Source organism: Tamandua tetradactyla, chromosome 17 (genome assembly GCF_023851605.1).
Source record: "Tamandua tetradactyla isolate mTamTet1 chromosome 17, mTamTet1.pri, whole genome shotgun sequence".
NCBI lineage: Eukaryota > Metazoa > Chordata > Mammalia > Pilosa > Myrmecophagidae > Tamandua > Tamandua tetradactyla.
This window is the reverse complement of record NC_135343.1, coordinates 35,708,492-35,727,728: the sequence shown is the minus strand read 5'-3', so window position 1 is coordinate 35,727,728 and position 19,237 is coordinate 35,708,492. Positions and strand designations below refer to the sequence as shown.

Genomic DNA, 19,237 nt, shown 5'->3' with positions numbered 1-19,237 from the left:
AAAGAAAAGAGTCATTTAAAGAACCTCAGCACATTTTTCCATCCCAAACAGTTTTGTTGCTTTAAGATACAAGTTTTTAATCAATAAAAATTATTGCTAGAAAAATAAGTATTCTTCTAATAGAATATTCTTATTCCACTAGGCATATAATTAGTTCTTTCTCCAATACTCATTACCACATTTTTTCTTATATCTATAACAATGATTAAAGATTCCGAATCAGATTTGCTAACCTCTTTTTAATAGAAATACACTGTATAATCTGGACAATCTTATGTATCTACTACTCTCTTCTGCACCTCACTAAACAGACCTACATATATTTAGAAAAATTATTTATCTGATTTTGAAGCAGAAAGCTCAAACAATGATATCTCAAAGTACTTTGAAAATAAAAATAACATCAATATACTCAGATGAATATGGTAAACAGCTGAAGAGCTGTGAGGTTTAAAGAAGACATAATCTGATTAAGAATTTTAGTTCCATCTCTACCTTCATTTAACTAAAGTTCCTATTCAAATAACCTAACTTCTCTGGGCCTCAGTTTCTTATGAAAAGAAGGAAATAGTTTCCTACCCATGAAAAGGAGTAGTTGAGCTAGGTTACCTCTAAGATTTATTGAAAGCTTTCGATTTAAAATATGTTTATAATATATAGACCACAAACAAAGTAAAATCTCATTAATTTAGACTTACTAATACTAATTTGAAATCTGGTAAGAAAGCCATCTTGTGAAGGATGGGAAGGAAAAATCGATTATACAATGATACTGTGCAAATTGTGAATCCTCATTTTCACCATGACAGGTAGTAAACAAAATTCTCTGAAGCTTATGGAGATTTTATAAGCAGGCAAAAAGATGGAAGCAACTGTTAATCACTCTTGCATTTACCTTAAGCAAAGAGTTGAATCAGAGGCCTCATTTCTTCAACAGCCCTTATCCAAGAGTTCATAAATTGTTGATAAGAAAAATGACTTGTTTTTTCTTCAAAAGTATGTTGTATATATGGTGGCAATGTTCTAAACTTTTTCTCTGTCCCATGCTATTCACATGGCAACTTGTGACTGTGAAAGTCTCACGTGACTCTCACGTGAGAGTAATGACCGTGATTCTCAGCTAGAGACATGGGGTGAGTAGTGGAGGGGCTCAACAGACTCTCTTAAAGTCAAAGTGGAAGAGTATAGAAGAGGAAAAACCACTCCCATCATGTCAATATTGTTATGTACTGCAACCTGACCTCACTTGCGAGACCAAACTAACGAGACTTTAAGATGTCAATGCTATTATCTCTAACATTAGAGATTTCCTTCTGTTTGACCAGACTAACAAAGAATTAAAAAATAAGTCCCAGGTAAATGTCTATGAAAGGCCTTCTTTTTTTTCTTTAAAAATAATTCAGTGGAAGCTATCCAGAATTGGTACTTAACACAATATTATCATTATTAAAAAAAACTGTCTTTTACATCTTTTAAAAATCTTATCCTGCCCCTATATAGTTGACTATATCAGGAATTTATAAGTAAAGAAAAAACACACCACGTTCTAAGTCAGGATCGCCGAATGGATTTAAATCTGCTACATCCGGATCACCAAATGGGTTTGAATTCACAGTGGCCAAGTCCTTTTCTGCTTCATCCAAAAAGTTAAGTTTGTTGATAAGCTCTGAAAATAAACATACTTATTAGCTCATTGTGGTTACGGATAAGCATAATTATAAGTCATAAATGAAACATTTCAAATTGTAAAAGTTCAAAAGTAACAATACCTGCAAATAATATGACACAGCATTTACCATTTAGATTCAAGTATTTTGTAGCAAACCAACAAATAAACCAAACCAACAAATAAAACAAATACATGCATATTAATTTGGAAATTATATCAGATAATGAACTATACTAAAAAAACTTTCATCTGAATCTAATTTGATTTAAAAATAAAGTACTAACATAGATTTAGGAAACATCCCTGTCTCCAATATGAATAATTCAAATGGATTTAATATAAACAAATGTTTTAAAAACAATATATTTATAAAATATAAACTCATTCAAATGTCACCATGTTACATGACCAAGTGTTATCTCAGCAGATATTTTAAAATCAGCATCTATTAAAGATCCTGATATAAGGCTTTGTTAAAGCTGGTAAATTCTATGATGTTGTTACCTGTTGGTGCACTACAAGTTACAAAGAAAACGTACAAGGAAAAGCACAGAGACAAAACTGACAGCTAAGTACAGGCAGGAGTCAACAGGAGCAAGTCACAGTAAATACAAGCAATTGGAAACAGAAAGGAGGAAAGCTCTTAGACCTTCAGAGGAACTGGCTGATTTAGCTGAAGGCATATTTGCTTGCTTTACGCAGTCATCTTGATCTTCATCTAAGCTGCTCAGAGCATTCAACTGGTTTACAATTTCTGTAAACAGAAGCCAGTCAAGACAAATGTAAGGTAAAGTCACTTAATTAAAGAGCAGTAGAAGCATGCTGTTACTCAAAAAGACAATGAGAGGGAATGTTTGGTTAATCAAGAGAATACATTTAGAAGATGTTATTTGATGAACTCTAACAGATGTATTAAACTGAATCTATTATGCTGTTCTCATATTTTAAAATAGAAAGCATTTTATTAAAACCTAGATTAACAACATAATAACTATGTTAATGAACATAAAACAAAGATAATAAATAACCCAAGAGGTTGACACTGACTTTCAGCAAGAACTTCTGACATTTGTATATAGAATTTTGCTTTAAAAGCATGTGTTAAAAATATAATTAAAATATCCTCTGATATTTATTTTACAGTATTCTAAATTTAAACTAAAGGTTTTAAGACTATATCTAAAAGAATCATGCACATAACAAGCACTGGTCCATGTACTAGAGTTTTAAGTCAGCATTAAAAATCAGAAAAGCAGAGAATAGTTACTATTTTCTACTCCTGTGTTCTAGGAAATCTATTCCCTTAAAGGAACTCTCGAGGTATTTGCTTTAGGAAATCTTTTAATTTAGCCAGTAAAATACAGAACAAAAAGACAGGGATGGAGAGAGAAGTCTTAAAATAATGATGGCATTCATTTTGTGCATAAATAGAATCCTTTACATGAGTCATGTATATTTTGACAGTTTCAAAATTTTGTGGTTTTGATTTATTAGGACAAATCAAACAGATCCAGATCTTTAAGTAAGAAAGGAGCAAAACAGTTAGAAACAGAAAATAGTCCTAAATTCAACCTTAAAAGACAGGTTTTTAATGTTGTAAATCTTAGTCTACATTCTAAATTTTATTTGAACAAAATGATAGAATGCACATTTGTAATATGGCTTAATCGATTCATCTGTTGAACAAATATTTATCTATGACTGTGCCAAGCAGTAGGCTAGATGGCTGGGACATAGGATTAAAAAAAGACATGGTTACTGTCCTCATAGAATTTACATTTTATAAGGACACAAATTAATATTGGAACAGACAAATTATTTCTAGAATATTAAGCTCTTAGAAATATGTGTTATTTTGTAGAACTTTGAGCTAAATATATATGAAAAGTTGATAAACTTATTGTGTCTTCTATTTTATCCTGCCAATAGCTTAAACTTCACTCTGGCTTAAGCTCACCTAGCAAATTCCTCAGTAGGTAGAATTCAGCCATAAGTCAGATTTTTTACCTCTCACTACTATTCACTGTCTTTTACAGTTTTTAGGAAAAAATAATGGAGTGGCAATTCAGTTAAGAGATTACTAGCCTCATGACTGATTTTTTCCCCATTCATTACTAGTTGTGTTTCTTTTTTAATTTGAAAATGACTTATTTTTAACTTTTAAAATATGAAATTTCAAAAAAAATAACAGCACCTAATATTTATTAAGCAGTGGGAAGAGATTTGCATACATTATCAGTTCGCCCTCATAAACATCCTAAGAGGTATTAATACCCATGTTTTATCCTGTATATTTATATCACTTACTTGCATTATCTTCCCTAATAAGCAATTACCAGCTCAAAAGTTTTTAAATAATGTTCAAACATTTGTAGTTTTCAATAGCTAATACATTTTAATTATTTTTTATTCTAGGATGTAATCTCAATGAGGGTAGAATCAATTGTTCATTAAACATCTTATACAATGAACACTGTAAGGAATACTGAAGAAATATTAGATTTGGTGCTTATCTTCTAAACATTAATATTCTCCCTTTTTTCCCATAGAATTTTAGGTATACATGGGCATTTATTTAAATACTATCAAGATGACTCTAATACATGATACATACATATTTATATTGTAATTTTTTGAATGCTTAGACTATTTCTTGGTGCTTCTGAAAAGCATTGAAGATCATTTTCTCATTAACCAATACAAAGTAATTCTTCACTGACTACAAATTTTCCTTCCTATCCTAGTGGTTTTTCCCTATTAATCCATAGCTTAAATAAATCCTTACTTCATTCCTAGAACTATCACTTCTAGAACTTTTCGCTCATATTAACAGAGTGAAAAGGTAATTTACATTATCTTTACCAAGGCTTTGTTCACTTGGTATGCAAATAAGTGTTAATCCAAATAACAAAAAAGAAGAAACCTCCAAAGAAAGATCATTTGTCTATTTAACAAACATTTACCAAGTACCTGTTATATGCCTGTAGTAGTGCCTGCCCTCAAGGCTTTACACTTTAGTGGAACAGATAGGCAAGTAAAGTAACATACAGTGTATGATAAATACTGCAATTGAGATATGCATCTTAGGCTCTGTGAAACTGGAAGAAAAACATAATTCAGTCTGAGCTCAGGGAGATGTCCCTGATTTCTCTACATTTTCGACAACACAAGACAAATAGACGTTATTATAAAAATAAAAGAGGAAATAAAGGCATTCTAGGAGGACAAAAGAGGCAAACGAGAACAGGACATATTTGAGGATCGCAAGTTGTTTGTGGTTTAAGATACCAGGTGTAGGGAATGATATGAGATTAGATTGGCAAGTGTCATGTCATGAAGTTACTGTGTACCAAATTTAAGAACACAAACTTTACACTGAGAACTGTGGGAATTCACTGCAAGATCAAATGTGTACGTTAGAAACATCGATTAGTAGCAACATGGCATCATCTGGAATACACACGATAGGAAAAAAGAAGATGAGTTATTCAGCATCACCACTCTATAAGGGAAGGTACTCAATAAATATTTCTTGATAAAAATTAAACAAAGAAGAAAGATTTAATGATTAATTTGAAACAGAGGATGGGAAAAAGAACCTAGGGCAAGTGCTAGGTTTCTGGCTTGGATGACTGTGAACGGTAGTTCTAGCACTGTTACAGGGCTATTTGGTACATTCCAAGTTTCAGGTGGCTGTGGAACTTTCCAATGGAGATTTTTAATAGGCAGTTACAGATGTCGGTCTGGAACCTAAAATAATTTTATTATGTATTTCTCCTGTTAAAAAGGACTTTTCTGTTTTCTTCTAAATTCCCTATAGTCAATCTATTTTACTTTTATAATCAGAAGAAAAGTAAGCTATTTAAAATAAGATTTACAAATATTGATTCCCAGTATTTTTTTTAAATGGGAAGCTCTCTTGACCAAAAATTGCCCAGCCCACTATATTTATAATACTTTATTATTTAATAAAGCCTCATTTCACTAAAAGCTTATACATTTGAAAGATTTTAATAATGCCAAGTAAATAGCACAGATTTCTACACTAGTACTACTCAAATTGAGCAATAAACCCGTGGTGCAGAACATTTAGTCCTTGTAACAGCGTTTCAGCCCGGACTTGTTTCACATTGATGGGAACAAGAAAGTAAACTAAATTAGATGTAGGTAATGGAAGCAAAGAGTAGAGTAATTTGAGTCTCTACCATTAGGAAGGCAAAAGAAGATAGAAATTGGCCACCAGAGATTATTAAAAGAACAAAAAAAGGGGGGAGGAGCAAGAAGTGTAGGTGTTTTTTTCTTTTAAGAAAGTACATCACTTGAGTTAAAAGAAAAAATAAACTGCCTGGAGGTAGATTATATCTACAAATCTTGCATCATCCTCACTTTTCTCTCTAAAGTATAACAAGATTCAGTACAGGTATATTTTAATTTATGATGGCCTAAGATAGTAACATTACAACTTCCTGACAGAGATCAAGGTCAAAAAGATTTTACTTTTCTCAATGAGTCCATAAATGTTTGATTTATGGATACATCTAACAGGTTTAATGATGTGATTTTTTTCAATCCCATATCAGATCATAACAGGGAAGGAGAAGCTGCTTCAGGTACACAAGTAGACACTATTTTCTCTCTCCTGGCTCTTCAGCCCCTCCCTCTCCAGGGAATCTTCCCAATGGATTACTAATATGAACAAACTGCTTCCAATTTTAATAAGTACCTCAATTGTTATTTACTTTAGTTGTGCCAGTCTCTTAGTCTTTCTAAGAAAATATCTCTAAAACATCAGTAACCTACAATTTCTCAACTACCGTTTACTTTTCCACTCACTGCAATCTTGTATCCTTACCTTTACTCTTCTTCTTAATAAAACTGCTCCAAGGTCACCAATGTATTTTCTAATTGTCAAACACACCAAATACTTTTTAGTTCTTATACTTAACTATCTGAGAATAAACAAATTAACCATTCTCTCCTTGAAATTCTTACTGTCTCTTCCAGGACACTAGTACCCTCTGATTCTCCTCTTAAATCTGATATTTCTGCCTTGGTCTCCTTTATTTTTTATTTCATTTTTTAACATTTTTCAGATTGTGAAAAAATAACATATACATAAAAAAAGCAATAAATTTCAAAGTACACTGCAACAATTAGTTGTAGAACAGATTTCAGAATTTGGTATGGGTTACACTTTCACAATTTTAGATTTTTACTTCTAGCAGCTCTATGGTACTGGAGACAAAAAGAAATATCAATATACTAATTCAGCATTCATACTCATTTGTTAAATCCGACCTTCTCTGTATAACTCCACCATCACCTTTGATCTTTCATTCTTTAGGGGTATTTGGGCAACGACCATTCTAACTTTTTCAAGTTGGAAGGAGCTGTTGATAATATGGGATAGGGGATGGAACCAGTTGATGTTCTTGAAAGGCTGGCCCCTTTGCATTTCAGGCCTTATGGTCCCGGGACCCATTTGGAGGTTGTAGCTTTCTGGAAAATTACCCTAGGGCTTGGAACCTTTGTAGAATCTTATGTAATGCCCTAGGTATTCTTTAGGATTAGCAGAAATGGTTTGGATTGGGGTTTGGCAAGTTATAATACTAGCAATGTCTAACTGAAGCTTGCATAAGAGTGACCTCCAGAGTAACCTCTTGACTCTACCTGAACTCTCTCAGCCCCTGATACCTTATTTGTTACACATTCTTTTGCTCAGGATGGAATTACTGATCCAATGGTACCAGGGTCAGACTCATCCCTGGGTGTCATCTCCCATGCTGCCAGGGAGACTTTCATCCCTGGATGGCATGTTCCCTGTAGGAGGGAGGGCAATGGTTTCACTTGCAGCGTTGGGCTTAAAGAAAGAGAGGCCACACCTGAGTAACAGAAGAGGTCCTCCAGAGGCTTTTATTCTCCTTTAAAGGTCAATATTCTTCTGTCTGCCACTTAAATATTTTTATTTCCTAGAATCCCATCATAGGTCTCATTCTGTTTTTCTCCTAAATCTGTTCTTTCTGGAAGAATTCATCCACTCTCTTAGTTAAAGCACAAAAATGCAGGTAAAATTCCCTAATAGGTAGTGAATCCTAGATCAGAATTTCCAACTTCCGAGTGGGCATTTCTACCATAAGGACCTGTGCTGGTTTGAAAGGACTATGTGCCCTAGAAAAGCCATGGTTTAATCATGATCCATTCTTGTGGGAGCAACCTTTTCTTTTAATCTCTATTCAGCACTATATGTTGGAAACTTGATTAGATTATCTCCACGGAGATGTGACACACCCAATTGTGGGTATTAACTTTTGATTAGAAGGAGATGTGACTCCACCCATTCTACGTGGGTCTTGATTAGTTTACTGGAATTCTTTAAGAGAGGGAGCATTTTGGAAAAAATTGGAAAGCAACAGGAGAGAGTGATGAGAACCACAAGAGCCCATGCAGCAGAGACCTCTGGAGATAAAGAAGGAAAACACCACTGGGGGAGCTTCATGAAATAAGAAGCCTGGAGAGAAAGCTAGCAGATATCATCATGTTTGTCATGTGCCTTTCCAGTTGAGAAAGAAACCCTGAGCTTCATAGGCCTTTCTTGAGTGACGGTAACCTCTTGTTGGTGCCTTAATTTGGATATTTTTATAGATTTGCTTTAATTGGGACATTTTCACTGTGTTAGAACTGTGAACTTGCAACTTATTAAATTCCCCCTTTTAAAAGTCATTCTGTTTTCTGGCATATTGCATTCTGGCAGCCAGCAAACTAGAACAGGATCCTAGACATTCTCCTCACACATACTACCTATGGAACAGAATTCGAGAGCTGTGCATCTGTCATGTTCATCTTGAACCTCTTGTTCATCTTGTACCTGATGTACCTTTTAGCACACAGCTTAATACAAATGTGTAGTACATGAATGAATGAACTGAATAAGAGTCATAACATCTGGCACTAAGTTTATAAAGGCAAAAAGATATTATACTTTATTATTAAATTATAGAAATCATATGCTTTGTTTATCTATGTATCTACCTATCCATTCACCCACCTATATATGTTCATTTATCTAAAGAAATGTCACAGTTTAAGCCACCACCCCAAAATTTGTTAGCTTAAAAGAGTAAATTATTATTATACCTCAGTTCTGTGGGTTGACTGGATTCAGCTAAGTGGTTCATGGTAGTCAGATGGTGGCTGGGGCTGGAGTTCCCTGAAGGCTTGACTGGGCTCAATGTCCAAGATGGTTTCTTCACTAACATGTCTCAGGATAGCTAGTCTGCTTTATATGGCAGCTGGCTTCCCCTGAACCATGTGTTTTAAGAGATCCAGGCAGATGCTATAATACATCTTATGACTTAGCCTTAGAAGTTACATGAAGCAATTTCCATTGTATTCAACTGGTTAAAAGTGATTTATAAGGCCAGTCCAGATTCAAGGGAGAAGACTATAAAATGGAGGCATGATTCACTGGAGGGCAATCTTTACAGACTAGCTACCACTTGGTATATCAACACCTGAGATCAATACATTAGAATGTTGGAAATAATTTATTTTCTTAGCACTCTAACATATTCACTATAATTTTAAAATGCTATCTTCTAGTATTTTACTTATGCATACATAGAAAAAGCACAAATCTTAAACTGTATGGTTCAATGAATTTTGACAAATATATATACCCAAGTGACCTAACATACAGAATATTTGCATGGTCCCCAAAAGTACTTTAATTTTAACCATTCTAGTGGGTATGGAGTCATGTCTCATTTAGATTTAAATTTGCATTTCTTTGATGACAGGTGAAGTCAAGAATTTTTTTTGTTTATTGACCAGTGATATAACTTCCTTTGTAAATCATCTGTTCAAATCTTTCCCCATTTTTCAAAAGTAGGGATATTTGCCTTTTATTATTCAGTTGTAGTACATTTTAAAAAATCTATTCTGGATACAAGACTTTTGTCAAATATATGCCTTGTGGATATTTTCTTCTAATCTGTGACTTGCCTTTCATTTTCTTAATGGTGTATTTTGATGAGTTTTTTTCTTTTACACCAGGAATTGAACCCAGGTCTCCAGTCTGGCAGGTGAGAACTCTGCCACTGAGCTGCTGTTACCCGACTTTTCATGAGTTTTTATATTTTGAAAAAGTCTAATTTATAAAATTTTTTTCATGTTCTCACTTTCTGTGTCTAAGAAACTGCTGCCAATTTCAGGCCACAAAGATATTGTCCTCTTTTTTTTTTCCTTCCAGAGGCTTTTACAGTCTTGTAATTGAGAAATTAGGATTTAAGGGATGATTTTCATTATTGAATCATATTCCTTTTTGCTTTCTGGAAATTGGAGTAGACAGAAGGAAATACCTGAAATCCTTAAACTATAATTCATCTATCCTAATATCTGATAAGATTGTAAAAGCCCTTATTTTGTGCCTTTGTGACTGTAAGAACTGTCACAAACTTTTTTTTTAACTTCATTTTTTTAAGTTATCTGTAAGAACAGACTGTAAGACTGTTACTCCCTTTATCTGGTCATTTTCTTGTGGGGCAAAATCCTTGAAGCTAATGAAGAATTTGAAGTCAGTCATTAACTAGCTTAAGCCCCAGACATTTGTAAATCATAATAGCTAGATTCTGCTATTGAAAGATAACTTTTCTTCCTTCTTTTTAACTTACACCTTTAGTATTGAAGTGATAGCTCTGCCTCCCCTCCTTTCAGCTTATGTTGTCCTATTGAAATGATAATGATAACACTGTCTCTTTTTCTGCTTTCAACTTGCCATCTAAAATGACCATTTTCCCCTTGATAAAATCCTTAAAAACCTTGAACCCCCTAAACTTGGGGAAACAGACTTTGGGCTGCTAGGCCCTCTGCTCTCCTACTTGATGTGTAGTAATAAACTCTTTCTCTGTTTGAAACTCCAGTATCTCAGGAATTGGTTACTGAGAGTTCTTTCAGGCAAAAGAATCCATGGCGTTTGTCCATAAACAGTCGTGGCTTCCACATTTAGGTCTACAATCTACCTTGAATTAAGTTTGTGGAGAGGTAGGAGCTCAGGTTCCTTTTTCCAGATGGACATCCAGTTGTTCCAACATCATTTGTTGAAAAGACTTTCCTTTTCCTACTTAGTTATGCTGGCACCTCTGTTGAAAATTGATCAGGTAAGTTTCAAACTCTATTTCGTTGCATTGATCTATTTCTCTATCTTCATACCAGTATCATGCTATCTTGATTAGTATAGCTTTCTAGTAAAACAGGTAGTATTAATTCTTCAGTTTTGTTCTTTCTCAAAATTGTTTTGGTTATTCAGACCTTTTGTACTTCTAATTATATTTTAGAATTGGCTTTTTAATAACTTTTTTTTTTAAGTCTGCCAGGGTGATGACTGCCACTGAATTAAATTTATAGATTGATTTTAGAAGTGACATCTTAAAAATATATCCAATCAATGAACATAGGATCTCTTTCTATTAAAGTCTTATTTACTTCCCCTCAGTAACGTATTAGTTTTCAGTGTAGAAGTTTTTCACATTTTTTGTTAAATTAATTTAACTTTATTCAAATTTATTTATAAATATTCTATATTTTCTATCTCTATATATGGCACTATTTTAATTTCATCAATTTTATTTCCTAAATACTTTTTGTTCATCTATTTTTTCATTTTTTGTTCATATATTTCACTCATATACAAAAGATTTCTCTATGTTGATTTCGTATCATGTGACCTGGCTAGGATCAACAGTACTATGTTGACTAGAAGATTGTTCCCAATCTTAGGAGGAATGACTGAAATATTCAATGTTTCACAATTAAATATATTAGCTGTAGTCTTTCATAGATGCCCTTTATCAAACTGACAAAATTCCCTTTGATTAAAACTTTGTTGAGAAACTTGATATTGAATTTTGTCAATGTTCCTTTCTGCATCTGAGATGATTTTATGGTTTTTCACCTTTAGTCTGTTAATGTGGTTAAATCAATTTTGTATTACTGGGGTAAATCCTCAGAAAATTCCCTTGGTGCTTAGATTATGGTCCTCTGTCTCCTCCCCTAAATAGTAGAGGGTTTCTAACTTCTCCTTCACAGCTCCCCCTTTAACCTCAGCTCTGTCAGAAGAGTCCTCAGTGTCAGGAGAGTTTTCCCAGAGTCTTACAGGGAGCCAGATAACGCTTAGTTGCCTTCAAAATAAATAAATCAGCATTTGGGTTTAAGAGTGACTCAAAAAGTAGGCTAAATTTGTAGTCTTTGCCTTCTGTCACTTCTATGACTCACTGAGTTGACACATCTGGGTTCTGAACACTGGGAAAAGATATTCTTGTTGCCATCAGTCTCTCATCTTAGGGTCTCAAACTCCTTTAAGAAGGAGGTAGATCTGTTGCCTTATATAACTTTTAGCTCAAGGGATCAGAATTGTTCTACCTTTCTGCTTCTCCCTCAATTCCCACCTTTAATATGTAGATAACAAATGCAGTTTTTCCAGAAATTCTTAATCTTTACATAGACTCCAAAATTGGTAGCCAATTTTACTTCACTGATTCCAGAGCAATCCGATGTTTTTGTTCCTGAGACCCATATAAACCAGAGTCTCCTAGGTACTATATGGTAGATGTCCATATAAAAACCAAAAGAAAATTAATGGATGTCCTGACTAAAGCCCCATATTTATTCTGAGGAGCCTTCTAATCAAAGGCGGACTTGTTCATCCTTATTCCTGGCCCTAACAAGCAGTACGTTTTTTTTTGCAGTTATCTGAGATTTTACTTACAAGTGAAACAATTACAATCATATGAAAAATGCTTATGATGTGGTGTTGAGTGAAAATATGTAGAGAATTATATATAATACATGAGAACAACTGTGTAGGGATGTACAAAATATTATGCTTAAAATACTGTAAAGAAAAACATCAGAATATAAAGAGCTATGTTTTGAGTTTGTCCAACTAGAAGATTTCTTTCTCTTTTTTTTGACTTTTCAAAGTAAAAAAAAAAACTACTATTTTATAATAACACTTCTAGAGAGGTCTGGCTATATGACAGTTTACAAGACAACCAAAACCTGGGAAATCTCAACATTCCCCAGCTGATCAGTAGGGAGCAAACATCAGCTATTTACTGTGTTAATTAAGACTATATTCTTACACATTTATTTATTCTCACCTTTTCCTTCTTTGCTATCAGGTCAGCTAACTGCTCTACGAAAGCCAATCTAAACATCACCATCTCTATGAAATATGTATTTCTTGTTTTATGTGTCCCTAAAAGCTTCTTTTTTAAACAAATTTTTATTAATAAAATCAATCAATATACAACACGAACATTCTTAACGTATGAACATTCCATACTTGCTGTGCAATCAATGGCTCACAATACCATCACATAGCTGTATGATCATTTCTCAGAACATTTACATCACTCCAGAAAAAGAAATAAAAAGAAAAAAGAAAAATCTCATACATACCATACCCCTTATCCCTCCCTCTCATTGACTGCTAGTATTTCCCTCTACCCAATTCCTTTTAACATTTGTTCCCCATATTATTTATTTTTTAATCCATATTTTTTACTCATCTGTCCATACTGTAGACAAAAGGAACATCTGAACAAGGTTTTCACAATCACACAGACACTTTGCGGAAGCTATGTCATTACACAATCTTCAAGAAGCATGGCTACTGGAACACAGCTCGACAGTTTCAGGCACTTCTCTCTAGCCTCTCTAATACACCTTAAACTAAAAAGGGGTTATCTAGATAATGTGTAAGAATAACCTCCAGGATAATGTCTCGACTCTTTGAAATCATGAAATCTATCAGCCACTTGACACTTTATTTTGTCTCATTTCTCTCATTCCCTTTTCAGTCAAGAAGGTTTTCTCAATCCCTTGATGCTGAGTCCCAGCTCATTCCAGGATTTCTGTCCCACATTGCCAGGGAGGTTTATACCCCTGGGAGTCACACCCCACATAGAGAGGGGGAGGGTAATGAATTTGCTTACCATGTTGGCTGAGAGACAAGCCACATCTGAGCAACAAGAGGTTCTCTGGGAGTGACTCTGAGGCCTAATTTTAGGTAGACCAAGCCTACCCTTTGCAGAGATATGTGTCATATGAACAAACCCCAAGATTGAGAGCCTGGCCTATTGACTTTGTTGGCCTCACTGTTTGTGAGAATATGAGGCCTTCTCCAAATGGAGAAGTTGAATTTTCCCTCTTTCTCACCATTTCCCCAAGGGGACGTCACAAATACTTTTTTATTCGCTGTTCAAATCACTCTGGGATTTATTCGGGCATCACTTTGGACAAACCTACAAACTCTCATGCCCTCCTCAAGGTTCCAATGCCTTATGGTGTTCAATTAAACTGTCCATATAAGTTATATTAGGAGATGCACTGGTCAAAATGTAAATTTTGTACCAAATAAACATTTCATGCTTTAGTCTCACACATAACTTAAAGTTTTAAAATATGTATTACCATCTATTTTCAACACCCTGCAATAATGACATTTCTTTGTTCTTCCTCATACAAAAGCATTTTTTGATTTGTACATTTAGTCATGATCATTGCACACTCTAGGCATTCTGAGATTATACCATTTCAATCTTTACCGTCTGTCTTTCCTTCTATTTCATTTGTGCCCCCAGCCCTCCTCCCTCTATCATTCTCACATTCAGCTTCATTCAGTGTACTAACATTATTGTACTACAGTTAGGTAGTATTGTGCTATCCATTTCTGAATTTTTACAATCAGTCCTGTTGCACAACTTGTATTCCTTCAGCTCCAATTACCCAATATCTACCCTATTACTATCTCCTGATGACTTCTGTTCTTAATTGAAATTCTCCAAGTTTACTCATTAATGTTAGTTCATATCAGTGAGGCATTAAGTATTTGTCCTTTTGTTTCTGGCTAATCTCATTCAGTATAATGTCCTCAAGGACCATCCATGTTATTATGTACTTCATAACTTTATTCTGTTTTACAGTTGCATAATATTCCATCATATGTATATACCACAGCTTGTTTAGCCACTTGTCTGTTGATGAGCATTTGGGCTGTTTTCATCTCTTGGCAATTGTAAATAATGCTGCTATAAACATTGGTGTGCCAATGTCTGTTTGTGTCCTTGCCCTCATGTCCTCTGAGTAGATACCTAGCAATACTGTTGCTGGATCATATGGCAATTCTATACCTAGCTTCCTGAGGAACTACCAAACTGCCTGTATTAGTTAGGATTCTCGAGAGAAACAGAATCAACGGGAAATATTTGTAAATATAAAATTCATAAAAGTATCTCACACAACCATGGGAATGTAGAGTCCAAAATCTGTACGACAGGCCGTGAAGCTGACGATTCTGATGGAGGGTCTGGACAAACTCCACAGGACAGGCACGCCGGTCGAAGGAGGAAGAGAACCTCTCTTATGAATCCTCCTTAAAAGGCTTCCAGTGATTAGATTAAGCATCATTCACTAAAGAAGACATTCTGCTTGGCTGATTACAAATGGAATCAGCTGTGGAATTAGCCAATGTGACCATGATTTAATTACATGAAATGTCCTCAAAGCCAATGGCAGGCCAGCACCTGCCCAACCAGACAAACAGGTACCACGATCTGGCCAAGGTGACACATGAACCTGACCAGGACACTGCCTTCCACAGCAGTTGTACCATTTGACATTCCCACCAACAGTGGATAAGTGTGCCTCTTTCTCCACATCTTCTCCAGCATTTGTCGTTTTCTGTTTTATTGATAACGGCCATTCTGGTGGCTGTGAGATGGTATCTCATTGTGGTTTTGCTTTGCATTTCCCTAATAGCCAGGGAAGTTGAGCAGCTTTTCAAGTGCCTTTTGACCATTTGTATTTCTTCTTCTGAGAAGTGTCTGTTCATGACTTTTGCCCACTTTGTAATTGGGTTGTTTGTCTTTTTGTTGTTGAGTTGAACAATCTCTTTATATATTCGGGGTTTTAGACCCTTATCTGATATATTGCTTCCAAAAATTGTCTCTATAGGCTGTCTTTTTACTTTCTTGACAAAGTTCTTTGATGCACAAAAGTGCTCAATTTTGAGAAGTTTCCATTTATCTTTCTTTCTTCAATGCTTGACCTTTAAGTGTAAGATCTAGGAAACTGCCTATTATAAGATGTATAAGATATTTCCCTACATTTTCTTCTAAAGGTTTTCTGGTCTTAGATCTAATATTTAAGGCTTTGATCCATTTTGAGTTGATTTTTGTGTAGGGTGTGAGACATGGATCCTCTTTCATTCCTTTGCATGTGGATATAAAGTTCTCTAGGAACCATTTTTTGAAGAGACTATTCTGTCCCAGGTGAGTTGCCTTGACTGCCTTATCAAAGATCAATTGTCTATAGGTGAGAGGGTCTATATCTGAACACTCTATTTGATTCCATTGGTCAGTATATCTATCTTGATGCCAGTACAATGCTGTTTTGATCACTGTCGCTTCATAATACGCCTTAAAGTCAGGTAATGTGAGACCTCTGACTTCATTTTATGGTCTCAGGATACTGAACTATTCAGGGCAACTTACCTTTCCAGATAAATTTGGTTATTGGATTTTCTACTTCTGAAAAGTACGTTTTTGGGATTTTAATTGGTATTGCATTGAATCTATAAATCAATTTAGGAAGAAACGACATCTTAACTATATTTTTTTAAGAATATGAACATGGTATGCCCTTCCATTTGTTTAGGTCTTCTGTGATTTCTTTTAGTAATTTCTTATAGTTTTCTTTGAATAGGTCTTTTGTATCCTTAGTTAAATTTATTCCTAAATATTCTTATGCTTGTACTTGCAAATGGAATTTTTTCTTAATTTCCCCCTCAGATTGTTCATTACTAGTGCATAGAAACACTACATATTTTCGAGTGTTGATCTTGTAACCTGGCACTTTGCTTACTCATTTATTAACTCTAGTTGTTTTGCTGTGGATTTTTCAGGGTTTTCAACATATAGTATCATATCATCTGCAAACAGTAGCAGTTTACTTCTTCCTTTCCAATTCTGATGCCTTGTATTTCTTTTTCTTGTCTAACTGCTCTGGCTAGAACTTCCAATGCAGAGTTGAATAACAATGGTGATAGCGGGCATCCTTGTCTTGTTCCTGTTCTTAGGGGGAAAGTTTTCGTATTTCCCCATTGAGTATGATGTTAGCTGTGGATTTTTCCATATATTCCCTTTATCATGTTGAGGAAGTTCTCTTCTAATCCTATCCTTTGAAGTATTTTTAGCAAGAAAGGATGTTGAATTTTGTCACATGCATCAATCGAGATGACCATGTGGTTTTTCTGCTTTCATTTGTTGATATGCTGTGTTCTAGTTTGCTAGCTGCCAGAATGCAATATACCAGAAACGGAATGGCTTTTAAAAAGGGGAATTTAATGAGCTGCTAGTTTACAGTTCTAAGGCCAAGAAAATGTCCCAATTAAACAAGTCTACAGAAATGTCCAATCAAAGGCATCCAGGGAAAGATACCTTGGTTCAAGAAGGCTGATGAAGTTCAGGATCTCTCTCTCATCTGAGAAGGCACATTGTGAACACAGTCATGGTTTCTCTCTTGGCTGGAATGTCACATGGCAAGCACAGCATCATCTACTAGTTTTCTCTCCTGGCTTCCTGTTTCATGAAGTTCCCCGGGAGGTGTTTTCTTTCTTCATCTCCAAAGCACTGGCTGATGGACTCTGTTTCGTGGTGCTGCAACATTTTCTGCTCTCTCTGAATCTCCCATTCTCCAAAATGTTTCCTCTGTTATAGGACTCCAGTAAACCAATCAAGACCCACCCAGATGGGTGGAGACACATCTCCCCTAATCCAGCTTAACAATCACTCTTGATTTGCTTACATCTCCAGGGAGATGATTTAATTACATACAGTATTGAATAGGGATTATTCTGCCTTTATGAAATGGGATTTTGATTAAAATATGGCTTTTCAAGGGTACATACATCATTCTAAACTAGCACATTCCACCCTCTGGACCCTAAAAAAGACATGTTTTTCCCATATACAAAATACATTAATTCCATTACAATATCAGAAAACTTTAAAGCATTTTAGTAATAATCAAATGCAATACAGGTTAAAACCAGTACAAAGTCTGATCAAAGTTAGGTACAAGCATGATCTGTGCTCAGGCAAATTCTCCTCTGTCTCTGACCTTTGAAAACTGATAACAAGTTATTTGCTGCCAACATACAAAGGAGGAACAGTCATGGGATACATATACCCACTTCTATAGGGAGGAAGGAACACAGTAGTCACTGGACCCATAAAGTTTCGAAAACCCACAGGGCAAAGTCCATTAGATTTCAAAGTCTGAGAATCATTTATCTTTGGGGCTTTGGAAAGCGGCAGGCCCACCTTTTCCAAAAGTCTACTCAGAGGCCTGCCTCTCTCTGAATGCAACCTTGGGGAACATTGGGGAGACCACCTTTTTCTTGGCTCCTCCCTCTCCAAGCATTGGGGCCGCACCCAAGCTCTCTGCCATCTCCAGGGCACACGCTCAACCCCACCATGTGGTAGCAGCCAGGCTTTCCCCAAACCGCAAGGAATGTACTTCACCCTCTCCAAGGCCTGAGGTGGCATAACAGTTCCACTGCAATGAGGTGGAAGGCCCATCCCTGCCCTTGGGGCAAACACAACCTCTCCTTGGGCTTGGGTGGGTCCAATCTCCTGGCCCAAGGCTTCTTGACTTCAGAACTCAGCCTCCATGGTTCTGCCTCTGAAGTTATTTTTCCTCCAATATGCCCCTTCTTTGAACCCCCCAGTCCAGACTGGCAGCAGCTTTGTTTATACAGGTCCCACAGCACTCTCATTGGCTTTCTATGCAGTAGCCTTGAATCCTGCCCATCAGACATAAGGAGTTTCCACAAATCCTTCCTGAATAACTCCATATCCAATCCTGGCTTTCTCTGAAATGGCTGGCTGATTCCACATTTGGTTAAATCCTCACACATTTTTTTTCTCTGAGGTCTCCACTTCTGGAGGCCCAGAATTTTTCAGAACTTCAATTTCTGGTCTCTTTGTACCCAAGAGTTCAGTCTTCAGCTTATCTCTTTCCTGTCGCTATAAGCTATGAGGAGAAACCAGGCTGTACTTCTCACATTTAATGTGGAGATCTCTTCTGCTAAATATCCAAGTTCATGGCTTTTAAAATCTGCCTACCAGCCAAAGCCACTAATCAATTTTGCCAGATTATGTGCTATTTTAAAACAAGACTTGCTCTCCTTCCAGTCTACAATAACACGTCTCATCTCTGTCTAAAGCCTAATCAGATGTATTTTTAGAGTCCACATTTCTACCAACAGCCTCTTCAAAGCATTCTAGGCCTTCTCTATCAAGCTTCTCACAACTTCTCCAGATTCTTCCCCTTATCCATTTAAAAAGCCATTCCAACATGTTTGGTATTTGCAAACTGCAGCAGCACTCCACACCTTTGGCACCAAAACCTGTTCTAGTTTGCTAGGTGCCAGAATGCAATGCACCAGAAATGGAATGGCTTTTTAAAAGGGGCATTTAATAAGTTGCTAGTTTACGGTTCTAAGGC

The 19,237-nt window shown here is 35.6% G+C and overlaps 1 protein-coding gene across 19 annotated transcripts in view; it reads right to left on the bottom strand.

Moving 5' to 3' along the window:
• The window catches only part of EHBP1 (EH domain binding protein 1), a 559,717-nt gene that overhangs the window by 231,244 nt on the left and 309,236 nt on the right, over positions 1–19,237 (bottom strand). For 12 of the 19 annotated variants that reach the window (XM_077134347.1, XM_077134350.1, XM_077134348.1 and 9 more), the window contains 2 exons: positions 2,319–2,423; positions 1,541–1,666 (listed from right to left, as the gene is read on the bottom strand). In XM_077134347.1, the coding sequence (XP_076990462.1) occupies positions 1,541–1,666; positions 2,319–2,423 (231 nt within the window). The remainder of the gene's footprint in view (positions 1–1,540; positions 1,667–2,318; positions 2,424–19,237) is intronic. The other 7 variants (XM_077134353.1, XM_077134359.1, XM_077134355.1 and 4 more) reach the window with 3 other exon arrangements.